Source organism: Erpetoichthys calabaricus, chromosome 8 (assembly GCF_900747795.2).
Source record: "Erpetoichthys calabaricus chromosome 8, fErpCal1.3, whole genome shotgun sequence".
Classification (NCBI taxonomy): Eukaryota; Metazoa; Chordata; class Cladistia; order Polypteriformes; family Polypteridae; genus Erpetoichthys; species Erpetoichthys calabaricus.
In genome coordinates, this window is record NC_041401.2 from 110,559,465 (window position 1) to 110,576,123 (window position 16,659).

Consider the following 16,659-nt stretch of genomic DNA (forward strand, 5'->3'; position numbering starts at 1 on the left):
TTAAAGTCATTTCTTTGTTTTTTGTTTTTTTTACACTCAGAGTAAGAAAGTTTCTATTACACCAGTTGTACCATACAGTCCACTTGATTTAGATAGTGGCTTTCATCCTCCCCAGATATGCATCCTATGAGCATGGTGTCATCTGCATATGTGATAATGGAATTAAAACAAACTCCTGTGGGCTTCCTGCATTTGAATGAATGACTTTTGAAAATGTGTCCTGTACCTTGACTGTCTGTGAATGATTTAAAAGAAAGTCCTGAATCCAAAATGTGATTAATGGGTTTACATTCATACTACTGTGGTGGGCTGGTTTGTTCCTGCCTTGTGCCCTGTGTTGGCTGGGATTGGCTCCGGCAGACCCCCATGATCCTGTGTTAGGATATAGCACGTTGGATAATGGATGGATGGATGGACATTCATACGATTCAGTTTTCCAATCAGTATGTGAGGCTGTATGGTATTGAACACTGAAGAAAGAGCCAGAAATAGTGCTCTGACATATGCACCAGGCTGATCAAGTATAGATTTATGTATAGATCTACGTGAATGTTTTTTTGTTGGTATTTTGGTTACCGTCCTTATGTGTTAGGTTGATTGTCAGATCTAGAGTGGCCCAGTATAAGTAATTGTTTATATGTGTGTAGTAAAGTTCTCTGTAATGGATGCTGCCGTCTCCAAGTTTGGTCCCTGTCTTATGTCCGATGCTGACGATGTGGTCTTTGGCTTCCATGGTCCTGACCTGAATTAAATGGATTGAACAGTGAATTAATACATCATCTTTTTGTAGATGTTCAAAGAATGTGTTCCTTTTACTGTTGGTATCAAATCACACTATTTATACTGTTTCATTTTTTTGTTTCTTGTATACTTGTGAGATATATTGTAATGACAATAAATTAACAATTTTTCTCCAGGTACTTCATCAAGTCAAGGATGCTTGCAGCTTTGTTTTTACAATTTTCTATACACTGTTCAATTTTCTTTATATAGGGAGACAGGGGAAGAAATGGACTGAGCTACCCAGGACCACGTGGAACTATGGTATAGCAATCAAAAAATATTTAAAATGTTGTGTGTTTTAGCTGAATATAAAGGGTAAAAACAATCCTGAACCCTAGAAGTATTAGGCCTCTGCTTCTCAGTGTTTATGGTTATCCTGTTCACTCTCCTGCCCTGTGCAGAGCTCAGAATTTATTTAGGTCTCCTTGTTTGAAATTATTTTTAAACTGTTGATGCATAGTTATTTTTGTGTAGGCTTTTCTGGGTTAATTTCCAATGAACAAGACCACATCTCACTATCTTTGTTTGGTATGTGCAATGAGAAGACAGTTACAAATGTCACATCAAAAACTTACTAAATGAGCTCATGGAACAGATATATCATATTTTTTTTTGTTCTTTATTTTGTCTTATACAATTTCTTGTATTAGGAATTTGTTAGTTTTTGCATACCCCTTGGGGTCAGCCATTCTACAGCGTCCCTGGAGCAATTACAGGTTAAGGGTCTTGCTCAAGAGAGCAAGCATAGTAGGATCTCTTTTTGGCAGTGACGGGGATTCGAACCGGCAACCTTCTGGATACCAGCACAGATCCTTAGCCTCAGAGCCACCACTCCACCCCAAATCACTAGAGTGATTCTAGAGTGATTTCCTAATGATTATCAAATGTAGTTAAAGTTGATAATTTTCGAAATGAACTTTGCAAAATGTGCAGTAATTCACATTCAGACATCCCAACACAAGATGTACAGCAGCTGGGATTTTACATTTTATCATAATGTTTTCAGAATGTTTTTTTCTACAATATGCAATATGAATTTGTTCCAAGTGTTAAAAATTAATGATGCTTATAAATACTGATTAGTGGTATTGCCCCCTCTCCAACCAGATTGTATACTGTAGTAGTATTGTAACATAGTTTACCATTTGCCATGTAGTTACGTAAGGAAATTAAGCCACTTTGACTAAACTTTCATCATATCTGTTCATAACAAAGAAATATGTCTCTAGTCACCTGATCACTGTGGGAACAGTAGACCTTTCAGCAGAGATAACTGGATACACAGACAGTGAAAATGAATTAGCTAAATGTATTAACCATAGCCATTAACTTGTTCTAATATGTGGAGTGATGCATGCTTAAGACATGAAGTGTAAACAGATAAGACATTTTGCTCTCATAGATTCTCTCTCCCTTAACATTTTCTCACTTGGTTCTTGTATCATGGTCTTCTTGCCAGACACTGTTGCATGGCTAAATTTTCTATGAAGCCATCACATGATGGAGAGGTTGAGAACTTAAAAAGAGTTTTTGTTTTGTTACGAGAGGGTCCTTAGGTGACTCTATTCCCCTTTATACTCTTTATTATTTAGACTTTAACAAAATGCCTCAAATCCCATATATCGACCACACTGTCGGGTACTGCAGTTCAGCACTTACCCTTTCTGTTACATCTTTAACAGGCAGGAAAAAGTTACACATGTATTCATGTATTATAGATCAAATAGCTAGTGCCACACAACAAAAGCAAAATAAAGTATAAACATTATACTACCTGTTACTACTAGATGTTTAGTCATTTCAGGGTGGCCTATTTCTTGCATTGCTTGAAGTGTTTATTTTGTGTTTGCTTAAACTGTTTACTTCTTGTTTTCAGTTTTGCCTTGTGTTTTAACTACCGATTTTAGAAATGCCCATTTCTGAATTTGGACACTGTTTCAAAAATTGTTTCTTATTTGTGACCTACTGCTTGTATTTTTGTATTTTGCCTTCTGGATTATAGACTTAGTTAAAACAATCCGTTTTTTTTTTCTTTTTTTATATTTTTTGAACATTCCTGCTTCCTCACATGCTTTCACCAATCTGCCTTACTTACATGCGGGTCAGCTGAATTTTACACAGCATTAGTTGGTGTAGCATCCCACTAGCTTGTTCATGACTGTGAGCGTGCTGAACCAATGTACACATGGCAAATTTTTTAAGATTATTCAAGAGTTTGTATTTCACTTTATTTTTTAGGTGAAAAACTAATATAAACCAAACAAAGAAAGAAGTTAGTATTTTTGACATGTGCTTAATTTACCTTGCCATTTTTTTTTTGCCTTTATAAGAACTTTTACTTTCTTAATGTATTAAGACTGCCTCTGTGAACCTAGAAATACAAAATTAGAACAAAAGAGATTTTAAGAGTCTTTTTTAAATATCTGTTGTACAATTCTCGGTATCACAATAACTCAAAAGGACAGTAGAGTGTTGGATGACAGAACATATACATACTGATTTTTTAAACTTAACCTAAAAGTTGTTTAAAGGAGACAGACTTGGCTCCTGCCTTGTATCGATACCTGCACACATATACTCCAAGTTAGGCCTGTAACAAAGGTACTCAGTACTTAGATACTGTCCAAAAACATATTACAAGCTGGGATTCCCTAGACTTTCTGAAACCCTTCTAGATTATCAGTTTCCTTGCTGAAATTACTGAAACTGAGGAGTAGATAAGAACAACAGTTCAACCATTTAACATCTGTAATTTCAGTTGTAAGTATAGTGTTCTCTGCCCACAGAAGCAACTAGACATGTCTGAGGAAGGGGGCTGTAAATTACATATTAAGAGCCAGCTGCCTGCAAGGTATTGTAAATAATATAGAAATGTCAATAATGATAGAGTTCTTTATTGGAAGAGATTTTGCAATCTTCGAAGTATAATGTAAATTAAACCAAGTAGTGAGTAGGAGGATAGGGTGAAGAAGTCTAAAAGGAAACAGAAAGATAAAATCAGATCAGCACTTCCAGTATTACAGGCCAGACTAGAACTGCTGACTTATGTATGAGGATGGTCAGAAGATGCAGTTATAAATACAAGCAGTTTGCATACTTTGATGCAGCACAGCTTGTGGGAAAAGTTGGCAACTCTCGAGTAAAAAATTACAACAAAAAAGGAATTTAGTCTTTAGCAAATATAAGAGAGAAGCTGGCAATAGTCAATATTTCATTAATCTATATCCTAAAGGCTAGATTGTGTGGAACATAAATGAATGTTGTCTAAATCTGCAAAGGACTGGCAAGCCATCTAGGCTTCTACATTATTCCCAATATTTCCAGGATATGCTCCATCTTATCATGACCATACAATTGGAGCACTGGATTTTTATTTAAAGGGAAATTCACTCAGAATGCATGTCACCTATGAAAAGAAAAAAAGACCAATGGTTTCATCTTCACAAGAGACAGTGGAATCATATTATGAGTTATCAGGTGAGGTCAAGATAAACTTGAGCCAATACACATCACTAAAAGAATTGCAGAAAATTAAAGCAGGAGTGAAAATAAACTTTAATGTAAGCTAATAGGGCTAATGAACAAATAAGGAAGGGAAATGGCAAAAAGGATTACAAATCTGTAAGAAGAACACAAGACCAAAAGTGCTTGTGTGTGGAGCACATGATTTGCAAATATTTCCTAAAAACCTTTAGTTTTTACTTATTTGTTTCCTTGTATTTCCTTGCAAAATATTTCAAAAACCAAAATGAGGTGCATTTAATCATTATGAATTTGAAAATGAACCTTGACCTCTTATTATATCTGCTTGCAGTTATTTCACAATTTTTTAAATTTTCAATACTAAAGATATTGATAAAAAAATTGTCATGAACTATTGAAATCTTTATGTCCCTAATGTTCCTGTAACAATTGTCAGTGAGTTGCAGTCAGCCTTAGATTCATACACTTTTTACATCTTCAACAGCAATACAGTCTGCTTTGATTTTCATAGAAAATGTGTTCACTAGATTGCATCAACTGTTAAAAAAGAAACAGAAAAAGTCAGTTTGCCTGAGTATGAGCAGCAGAATATTTTTAATGCTTAATATTTCACTCACTGGCTGAATGAAACATTATATTTAAAGAAAAGCTTGTTGCATGAAACATGAAACAGTTGTTATTACATCAAATATATACTGAATTACAAATAATATTACACATAAAAATTAAATCATCATGTAAGTGCAAGGCAGCAGGAGTTCTGATACAATGAAGCACTGATATAACATTAATCACATGACCTCTGCTTTTACAGGGGGATTCTGGTGACAAAGGCGGTGTTGGACCACAAGTAAGGCTCATAATTTAATATACCTAAAAACTATTCAGTTAAACTACCTCTTATGCCAATGAATTTAAATGATTGGTAGTGTTAATAATAGACTATCACCACACAAGTGTTTAAGCAGTACAATCCATAAAACAGATTGGCAAAGTTCATACATACACACCTTTTAAAATGAACAGTAATAGAAAAATCCACAATTGGTAACTTAAATTTAACATAAATATGCTTAGACAAGATATTGCCACTTTGCAACTACTGGCTGTTATTATGTGTACACGATGAAATGCATGGAATAATACAAATCATCAAATATTTGCAGCAAAGCTGATTTTTGTTTCAAAGTAGACATCTGTTTAAATTCTCAGGCACTACATGGGTTAGATTTACTGTACTGTTGAGAAACATAAGGAGGAAATCCAGAAAAAAATTTTATTAAAAGTAATAACATGTTTTAAAATGTAAGTTTTAGAAACAAAACCAACTGAATTACTTCAGTGCTTGACTTGATTAAGAAGTGTTATATTTTCCCATTTTACTTGATGTACTTAAAAAGAGTCTCACAGGGAAAAAGTCAATAGAACCAGTACAATGTATAAACACTGGGAAAAAAATGAAAGAAAACCTGTAACATTGCAGTTAAAGCTTCACTGTGTAAGCTACTAAGCCACCTACCTAATTGGCTGCTTACTTTTAAATGCAGAATTTGTTACTTCATATGTTTTTTGTTGAGTTTAACATAAAATGTTTCTTTTTAGGGTGGAAGAGGTGATCTAGGACCAAAAGGAAGCCCTGGTGTTAAAGGAAATGATGGAGATCAAGTATTATCTGATTTCAGTCTGAATATTATTGAGCAGTGCAATAACTGTTCGATCTTACTATAATAATTAATTTCTCATGTTTGTTATCTCCCAAGGGTGATCAAGGCCCAGTTGGAGAGCCAGGATTAAGAGGCCCTTTTGGAGACAAAGGAGTACAAGTAAGTATATGTAATTAAACACCACAGCCTTAGATGTAATTATTCTATGTAAGCAATCATCATATCAATGCATTTTGATTTTAATAAACTGTAAACAGTGAAATGTTAAACTAAGAATGGTACTGTTGGAAAAGGTATTACAGAAGTACAACTTTTTTAAAGGAGTAGTATATTCTATGGGAGCAGAGCTGGTAAGAACAAAGAAGAGAATACTCAGATGGAGGTGTGGAATGCCACTGTGTGAGAAGATGAATGACAGGTTAAGAGAAAGAACTGGGTTGAAGGCAATTGATGTTGTGCTGAAAAGAAACATTAAAGTGGTTTGGGCATGTGGAGTGAAAGGCAAAGGATGGTGTGCACAAAGATGGTGGTAGAAGGGATAAGGCCCAGAGTGAAGTACAAGTTGTGTTTGAAAGTGATGTAAGATAATATTAAAAGAATGGGCCTCACCCTGCACAGAAAGAGTGGAGGAAACAGATTTGTCATTTAGATGACAAGCTGACCTAGGTAAACCCTAAATACAGCCATTAAACCACTATTGATAAAATATCATGCCCTTTAGAGCTAGAATGGCTGCTTAGGCAAATGGTAGTTTGGCAGGCTAATACTGAATATTGATGTTACATAGTGTAAGGATGTGGCTTAAGTTTCTGGCCCTGGCACTTTCTAAGGATGATTCTGCATGTCGTGTGTGTGACATCCTGTCCAGGTTTGGTATCTGTCTTGCACACAATACTTTTGGATAGGCATTAGCCTGTTATATTATAGCATGCTTTGTAGGAGGCCTTATCCAGGATTTCTCTGTGAAATGATAGTTGTAAATACATAATACAGTACATGTATAGTATTCATCTTCTGAACTAGAATATTTCTTAACTGTCTTTCTGTTGACAAGCTATTCATATACATACTGCATGAAGTATTGGTATGGCAAACAAAACACATTAAATTATTTTTCTTCATGAAAAAGTTAAAATGGTTTGTTTTCTTAAAATCACCTAGTAATTTTTGGTATTTGGTGATGCATATGAATAATAAGTATATAACTGTAAATTTATTTAGGACAAAAAAATGTAAGCATAAATTTAAGAATTATGATTACCAGTTTACTGATGATATTTGTCATGGTAGGCGCATGATATATTATACCAGTGTGGTGTTAAACAGGTATGAGAGCCAGAAGAAAAACCTTTGAAAACAAATGTCAGTGTTGGAACTTTCTAAGGGACATCCAACTATCAAGAGAATTTGGAGCCAATTCACAAATGTAAATGAACAAAACTGAAATTGAAAAGAAATCTTTTTGTAGATGTAGTGTCTTTGGTGAATTTTAGTAATTAACCACTTGATTCCTCAAATTTCAACTTTTAAGTATTCTTCTTCTTTCGGCTACTCCCGTTAGGGATTGCCACAGTGGATCATCTTCTTCCATATCTTTCTGTCCTCTGCATCTTGTTCCGTTACACCCATCACTTGTATGTCCTCTCTCACCACATCCATAAACTTTCTCTTAGGCCGTCCTCTTTTCCTCTTCCCTGGCAGCTCTATCCTTAACATTCCTTTCCCAATACACTCAGCATCTCTCCTCTGCACATGACCAAACCAATGCAATCTCACCACTCTGGCTTTGTCTCCCAACCGTCCAACTTGAGCGGACCCTCTAATGTACTCATTTCTAATCCTATCCATCCTTGTCACTCCCAGTGTAAATCTTAGCATCTTTAACTCTGCTACCTCCAGCTCTGTCTCCTGCTTTCTGGACAGTGCCACCGTCTGCAACTCTTACATACTTCTCTGCCACTCCTGACTTCTTCATACAATACCACAGCTCTTCTCAAGGCACCCTGTCATATGCTTTCTCCAGGTCCACAAAGACGCAATTCAACTCCTTCTGGCCTTCTCTATACTTCTCCATCAACATTTTCAGAGCAAACAACACATCTGTGGTGCTCTTTCTTGGCATGAAACCATACTGCTGCTCACTAATCATCACCTCACTTCTTAACCTAGCTTCCACTACTCTTTCCCATAACTTCATGCTGTGGCTCATCAATTTTATTCCCCTGTAGTTATTACAGTCCTGAATATCCCCCTTATTCTTAAATAGCAGCACCAATACATTTCTTCTCCACTCCTCAGGCATCCTCTCACTTTCCAAGATTCCATTAAACAATCTGGTTAAAAACTCCACTGCCATCTCTCCTAATCACCCCCCATGCTTCCACAGGTATGTCACCTGGACCAACGGCCTTTCCATTTTTCATCCTCTTCATAGCTGTCCTTACTTCCTCTTTGCTAATCCGTTGCACTTCCTGATTCACTATCTCCATATCATCCAACCTCTTCTCTCTCTCGTTCTCTTCATTCATCAGCCTCTCAAAGTACTCTTTCCATCTGCTCAACACACTCTCCTCACTTGTGAGTACGTTTCCATCTTTATCCTTTATTACCCTAACCTGCTGCACATCTTTCCCAGCTCAGTCCCTCTGTCTAGCCAATCGGTACAGGTCCTTTTCTCCCTCCTTAGTGTCCAACCTTTCATACAACTAATCATACACCTTTTCTTTAGCCTTCGCCACCTCTCTCTTCACCTTGCACTCTTGTCTACTTTATTCATCTCTCTGACTATCCCACTTCTTCTTTGCCATCTTCTTCTCCTGTATATTCTCCTGTACTTCCCCATTCCACCACCAGGTTTCCTTTTCCTCCTTCCTCTGTCCACATGTCACGCCAAGCACTCTTCTTGCTGTCACCTTTACTACTTCTGCTGTAGTTTCCCAACTGTCTGGTAACTCTTCACTATCACCCAGTGCCTGTCTGACCTTCTCCCTAAACTCAACCTTGCAGTCTTCCTTTTTCAAATTCCACCATTTGATCCTTGGCTCTGCTCTCACTCTCTTCCTCTTCTTGATCTCCTACATCATCCTACAGACCACCATCCTATTCTGCTTAACTATACTTTCCCCTGCCACCACTTTTCAGTCTTCAATCTCCTTCAGGTTGACTCTTCTGCATAGGATGTAATCTACCTGTGTGCATCTTCCTCCACTCTTGTATGTATGTTCCTCCCTCTTCTTAAAATACGTATTCACCACAACCATGTCCATCCTTTTGGCAAAATCCACTATCATCTGAAATTCTTCATTCCTGTCCTTGACACCATACCTACCCATCACCTCCTCATCTCCTCTGTTCCCTTCACCAACATGTCCATTGAAATCTGCTCCAATCACCGCTTTCTGTCCCTTGGGTACACTGTTCATCACTTCATTCAAAATCTTCTTTCTCCTCCATCGCACACCCACCTTTCAGGGCATATGCACTAATAACATTCATCATCACACCTCCAATTTCCAGCTTCATAATCATTACTCTGTCTGACATTCTTTTCACCTCCAAAACACTCTTGACATACTGTTCCTTCAGAATAACCCCTACGCCATTTCTCCTCCCATCCACACCATGAAAAAACAATTTGAATCCAGCTCCAATACACCTGGCCTTACTCCCCTTCCATTTAGTCTCTTGCACACACAATATATCAACCTTCCTTCTCTTCATCATATCTGCTAACTCTCTCTCCTTACCAGTCATACTGCCAACATTCAAAGTTCCTACCCTCAGTTCCACTCTCTTTACCTTCCTCCTCTCCTCCTGCCTCTGGACACGTCTCCCCCCTCTTCTTCTTCTCCTTCTTCTTTGGCCAACAGTAGCCCAATTTCCGCCAGCACCCTGATAGCGAACAGTACTGGTGGCGGTAGTTGTTAACCCGGGGCTCGACCGATCCAGTATGAAAATTTGTATTGTTGTCTGCATATTGATTTGGCAAAATTTAACACCAGATGCCCTTCCTGACGTAACCCTCCCCATTTATCCGGGCTTGGGACCGGCACGAAGAAACACACTGGTTTGTGCATCCCCTGTGGCTGGGTTAAATTTCAACTTTTAAATGTAATTACTATTTTTATTTTACTTTTCAGTATGAACTTTATTAAAACCTAATTTCACATTAATTTAATGTACAAGTTCCTAATTGCTTGTCACAACAATGATTTCATTTTTCTTTTAGGGAGATCAAGGTCCTCCAGGTGATCCAGGACTCTCTGTAAGTCACCTTAGAACAATTTTGTTCCTAGTGTTCATATTAAATTTTATATAAATGATTATGTTAAACTTTTTTCAGGACTGTGATGTTATGACTTATGTCCGAGAGACTTGTGGATGTTGTGGTAAGTTTTTTTATTTTTCTCCATGTGGCTCATCCCTTAGATTTCTAGCTGATATGCTAGTATTATTAGTAACCTCTCTATTAAGCTTCCCTAACACAAAGTCATGTCTTCCGCTACTGTATGTTCCTAATGAGTTAATCTTTATCCAATCTGTGAGATAAAAGGTAATGTTTTGTTACTTTCCAAGTAAAGACAACATCAGCATCTCTCCATTTTTCATCGGTTTTCCCAAATAAGTACACCTGGTCAAAAGATACACATTTAGGACTAATTAACACCTGTGTATATGCAGGTGCATTTTCCATGTGTTTCTGAGCAGTAATCAACATATTTAACATGCATTAGTATATATAATTCATAGACTATTATGCATTAATTCCACAAAGGTGTCTAATGAAAACAAACACTAGAATCATTTGCTATCACATGGACACATTCTTTTGAGCTATTTGAAGTGTGCTGTGGCTGTTTTTGTAGTAAAATGCCCACTTTGCTAATTATAATGTCAACAATGAGGATTGCAATCCTAAGGGTGTGTTAAAGACAGACAATATTTAATACCTTCCTCCTTGGCATTTAGATAGAGTGTGCATGAGCCCAGCTTCACCTGCAGAAAAGGAAAACATGAATGAGCAGTTACTAGGAAACAGCAAGAGTGGGCTTTCTGTGTTGTGTGTTTTGCTGTGGAAGAAGCATATTAAAATAAACAATGCTGTGTTTCCATTTGTTTATGTGAGGAAAAAATGCAGCATTTCACTTTTTCACGTGACAATAAGAAATTAATAAAAAGTGGGTCAAAAGCCTCAATAGTAAAAATATAACTAATTTATTAAAATATTGTGTAGTTTTAAAATATACTCTTTTTCATTTTGATCTAGACTGTGAGAAACGCTGTGGTGCTCTGGATATTGTGTTTGTGATTGACAGCTCTGAAAGTGTGGGTCTTACCAATTACACACTGGAAAAAAACTTTGTTATCAACACTGTTAGCAGGTTGGGTTCCTTTGCCAAGGATCCTAAAGCTCTAACAGGTAAGGAGGTGGTCAGAAACTAGGAACTGCTTTCTAATGTGAAGTATAGGCAGGATTAACTCTTTAAATCAAAAGATCTTTTCTGTTTGCTGAGATTAAATTCCATTAAAAATCCTTTACTGAGTTAAAATGTGAATTTTAATACAGATTACAGTAAAATTCTTACTTTCACATCCACAGAGAATTTACTCATGCCATACTTTTTCTCCCTTTCTCAGGCACTCGTGTTGGAGTTGTTCAGTACAGCCACAAAGATACTTTTGAAGCCATCCATCTCAATGACCCACGTATTGACTCACTTCCTTCCTTTAAAGAGGCTGTTCGAAAACTACAGTGGATTGCTGGTGGCACATGGACCCCCTCTGCCCTTGAGTATGCCTACAACCAGATGATTAAACACAGCCGACGTGAAAAGTCTATGGTGTTTGCTGTGGTCATCACTGATGGGCGCTATGATCCAAGAGATAATTCTGCTCTTTTGCCATCTCTATGTGGTAAAGACATCATTGTACATGCAATTGGAATAGGTGACATGTTCCTGAGAAAACAAGAAAGTGAGAGTTTAAAGGATATTGCCTGCCCAAATGGTAACGTTACTGAGATGACTCACTTTGTAGATCTGGTTGCTGAAGAATTCATTGATGGAATGGAGGAAAGACTTTGTCCAGGTAAGGATGGGCAGAGCTGTGCGTTTCATTTTATAACATTTCTGTAAGATTGTATGGTACAATAAGATATCTATGAGGTAGTGTGGTGCCACACTTTAGTCACAACTCAAAATCATGAACACAGCGTTTATAAAAAAAATCCAGGACACGCTCCTCCTTCTCTTATATTGACGTGGATCTCCAAGATCGACCTACACATTTAAGTGTGCACTTCATAGTGCCAATCGCTGCACAACCATGCCTCTGTGAGATGAAATTTTGTAACCAGAAAGCAATCCTATGTTTCTCAAAACAAAGAGAAAATGCAGAATCAACAACAAAAAAATCGCCAAAAAGAATACCTTTTAATCCCATCCCACTGGGTTTTTTAAGTGTCCCAAAGTGCTTGGGGAGCATCTCCCTACTATGCTGGACCGATTATTTTGGACAAAAAGATGACCTGAGCTATAAGGCGGCAGTGCCAACCACTGCATCCCCATGCCTCCCTGAAATAATATTTAATTGAATTAAATATTAGAACAGTAAAATTTCTTGTAGACAGTGGCAACAGGAGCAGGTAGCATGAATTCACAGAGCCATGGACCCTACAAGCTCGGTGTAAATAAGATTTACAAAAAACAGACGGAGAGCTATAGAGTGGGAACCCATCTAGTCCCTGGAATTAGCAGAAGGGGGCTGGAAATCTCTGCTGATCCAGGACTCATTCAGTTTCATAAAGTTCAGTTTGTCCACAGAATCTGTGGTCCTCTTGTCTGTGACCACCCCCGCCTACAGTACTGAAAGCCCACTCAGACAGTAAGCTGGAAGGTGGGCTACACAACACTTCCACAGTATACTGAGCAAGCTCCCAGCTTAAATCGACCCTCATCACCCAGACTTCATGGGGTCATCAGTGAGCATAGAATCACTGGAACCAATGCACTGGCGGTGACTGCTGCTATTGCCACCCTGTGTTAGACTGTTTCCGGCCGAAACAGCCCAGTCTCTCTACACATCCATCAGATTGCCACCACCATGGCAGTTGCTTCTGCTACTGGCAGCTCCCTGATGGACATGTGGAGATTTTTTGGAGGAAAAATATAAAATACGCAAATGCTCAAAACAACCAGAGGACAAATACTAGGTTTTTTTTTTAGTCGCACAGTGCTGCACAGAAAGCTGCCTACCCCCCCAAAAAAAGACACACATGCATGCCTTTAACAACAAAGATGTGGACGGAATGATAACCACGAATGAAATACAACAAATGGTCACTAAAAATAAAAAAATAAATAAAAACCTTGGACAACAGCATTGAACAACGAAGAAAAACAAATTCCCAACAGCAGTAAGCCCTTTATTTCTCTCTCTTGCTCGCTCACTCTGATCTCTACCACCAAGTTCCACAGAGTCTGTAATACAAAAGATCGGCATGATATACTGGTGGATGGTCCCATCCAATGTTGGCTATTATATATACATATAACATTTTATATACAGTATACACATATATATATATATATATAAAAAGACAAAATGTCTGATATCCACTGTTCGGCATCTGTACTCGTGTGTACCATTGTCCAGCGTCCACAAGTTGACTACATTGTCCGATGAACAAAGGCAAAAAGACACAAAAAGCAAGAGGGACGTAAGGGCTAGCATATCCAGTGAATAGTGGTTCCTAAATGTATGATGTAATCAAAACAGACTTTATCCTGTTGTGCCTGTTTTAATAAATGGGCATTTAGCTATGCTAGTCCTTAATAATATCTACTACTCAATTTAAAATCTGATTTGCCTAAACTTTAATAAAAGCTGGTAACAGTGATGACAGCAAAGAACTAAAAACATGTCATCTCTTGCTTAGATTTTTACACATCAAAATTTTATTTTTCTATAAAGTGTGAGCATCTACAGAAGAACATTGTGCATGCAAGTAAAAATATTTATTTAATATAGAAAAACCTTTTGAATATTATAGTTTGATTGTACGACCTGTCTAAGACAGGTTGAAATATAAGTAATAAATGTAGATCTCAGCATTAACTTTTGCAGTACACCATGCAATTCATATGCCACTATTACATGCCATTTGGTATGGGATTCATGAAAGCAGTATTAATGTTTGTGATGTGTCAGCAACTGGACAGATATACAGACAGGCGCACTGACACATATCCTTTTATTAAGATGGTTTGTTAAATTATTATATTATTGTTTAAAGGGATTATGTTGAGAAATAAAACTTGTTGGATTTTACTGGTTTTCTTCTTAGTAGGTCAGACTCAAACTTTTTTGATCGTCCCTTATGTATGTGTTGGCAAATATGTATTCATCTATGTACAGAGAGTGTTTGTTGAATAATCAATACAATTTTGATTAATTCTATTTTTCTAGACCCAGTTCTTGTGTGTCCAGATCTTCCTTGTAAGACAGGTGAGTAGGGAAACTTTACTATTATTTACATTTAATTTTTCAAAGATTTCAAATGCCTTTTTTTCACAAAAGTAATTATTTAAGATAAGTAGAGTGAAATAAGAAATCATAATATCACATTATATATTACTAGTCCCAATTTGTTATTCTTTTTAAACATTTATTGTTTTGCTTGTTTCCTTTAATTTCTTAATGGCATTTGCATGCTTACATTGATGTATTATATACTGGTACAGCTTTTGCAAGATTAATACAAAACAACAGTTTTTTTTTCAAATAATAACTATAAAGATGACATGTCAATCTGTGCACAATTAAGTAACCACTGATTCTAATTTAAGCACAAATTGTTTTTTTTTTTTAAATTGACATCACATTTATAGAAGATAAAGACTGGCAATATGCTGTAATTGAAGGAAGAGTATTGAAAATGATGCTGTTTATTAATACAGAAATACAGCAAAGTTACAGTAATGGGATCTGATCAATAAGTTTATTCTGTGAGTTGCAAAGAAATAGGTTACTGCACAGAAATGATTACTGGGGTTTGGCATATGTCACATCTGGACAGACAGTGATCATTAATTTTAATGAAAATATCAATTTATTTAATTATCATATCTTTGTATTTAGCTAAGTGCCAGGTATCTTTACAGAAAAATAGAAACTGTTCAGTATTAAAGTACCCCATAACATTTCATTTATACTTTTTTAAAATTATAAATGCACATGTGCTTAATATGTACATCATACAGTACATTTAATTAACATGGTTTGTGGAAAGCCACTAGGTTTTACATGCCCACTTCTTGGAGTACCTGTTGAAGATCTAGTGCCTTGCTTTCATTACTATTTATTAAATTATTATTTTAGGCCAGCTGATTACTGTATTAAATCTTTCATCAGTCTGAAACAATATCTTTAGTTGTTTAAACAGTTTAAATTTCATATCTACCCTTAGAAAATGTCTGTTTGTTTTGTACATTATGCTCAAAGACTTGATAACAAAATTCAATAGTCCATAGATTGACACTCCAAATCGAAAGGCAACATCTCCTCTCCCTTTACAACAGGGGTCCCCAACTCCAATCCTGGACGGCCACAGTGGCTACAGGTTTTCATCCTAACCCCTTTCTTAATTAGTGATCTTTTTTACTGCTAATTAACTTCTTTTGAATTAATTTTAATTGACTCAGACCCCTTGTTTCTTTTTCCTTAATTAGCTGCCAAACAATAATGAGATACAAAATGCGCCAAAATATGACCAGCAAACTGTGCTCATCATACAATATCTGAAAATAAAGAATAATTCACATTTACAATTTTAGCTGACACCTTTATCCAAAGCGACTGACAACATTTGAGATACAATTGGTCATATTTCTTTTGTTATATAAATTGTAGCACAGGTAGGTGAAGTGACTTGCACATGGTCACATAGTGTCAATGGGAGGATTTGAACTCAAAACCTCACGGTTTGAAGTCCAAAACCTTAACCACTGCACCACACTGTTTGAAAGATGAAGGTCTCAGGAATGTTGATCTGCTCAGGTCCTCAAAACATTTTAATAGTGCCCTTAGAAAAGAGAAAATCAACGATTTCGGAAATGTATGTTATTGCACTATGAGAGCAGCAACAAGCTATGAAATTAAATAACGGTTTTAATTAACAATGTGAATTGGTGGCTAGTTAAGCAACTGCTTGGAGTGAAATTGGTTGGAGTTTGAGGAGCTGACTTAGTTGGCTCACTTACTTCAATCTTCCTTTCTGTTTGGGTGCCATTTAAGGAAAGACATGAGGCAATTCAGAGGAATGATAAAGAAATTCAGGGGAAAAAATCTTAAAATACAAGTCAATTAAAACGAAAGGAAAAGGAGTTAATTAGCTGAAAAAACTGGTCACCAATTAAGAAAAGAGTTAGAATGAAAACCTACAGCCACTGCAGCCCTCCATGACTGGAGCTGGAGGTCACTGCTTTAGAGATATATAATTGAGCAATATAAACTCATGAAAAACTGTGCATACAAAATATATTAGCAAAATGATGTTTGAAACAAAACGAAACAAAAAACCTTACCCATATACTGTACTTCGGTTGTAACCCACAAATAGCATTTACTGTATAAAATATAAAAGGAACCTAGCAAATATGTTCTAACTTTCCAGTTTAATTTTCACTGTTAAAAAATTTATAAGAATACAAAACATTACATCTTGCCTGAA

General features: G+C 36.5%; 1 protein-coding gene across 2 annotated transcripts in view; it reads left to right on the forward strand.

Moving 5' to 3' along the window:
- Window positions 1-16,659, forward strand: part of LOC114655941 (collagen alpha-2(VI) chain-like) — an 81,922-nt gene that overhangs the window by 60,073 nt on the left and 5,190 nt on the right. For both annotated transcript variants that reach the window (XM_051930593.1, XM_028807265.2), the window contains exons 20-28: window positions 994-1,044; window positions 5,081-5,116; window positions 5,869-5,931; window positions 6,027-6,089; window positions 10,159-10,194; window positions 10,273-10,318; window positions 11,197-11,349; window positions 11,568-12,017; window positions 14,397-14,435. In XM_051930593.1, coding sequence (XP_051786553.1) covers window positions 994-1,044; window positions 5,081-5,116; window positions 5,869-5,931; window positions 6,027-6,089; window positions 10,159-10,194; window positions 10,273-10,318; window positions 11,197-11,349; window positions 11,568-12,017; window positions 14,397-14,435 — 937 coding nt within the window. The remainder of the gene's footprint in view (window positions 1-993; window positions 1,045-5,080; window positions 5,117-5,868; window positions 5,932-6,026; window positions 6,090-10,158; window positions 10,195-10,272; window positions 10,319-11,196; window positions 11,350-11,567; window positions 12,018-14,396; window positions 14,436-16,659) is intronic.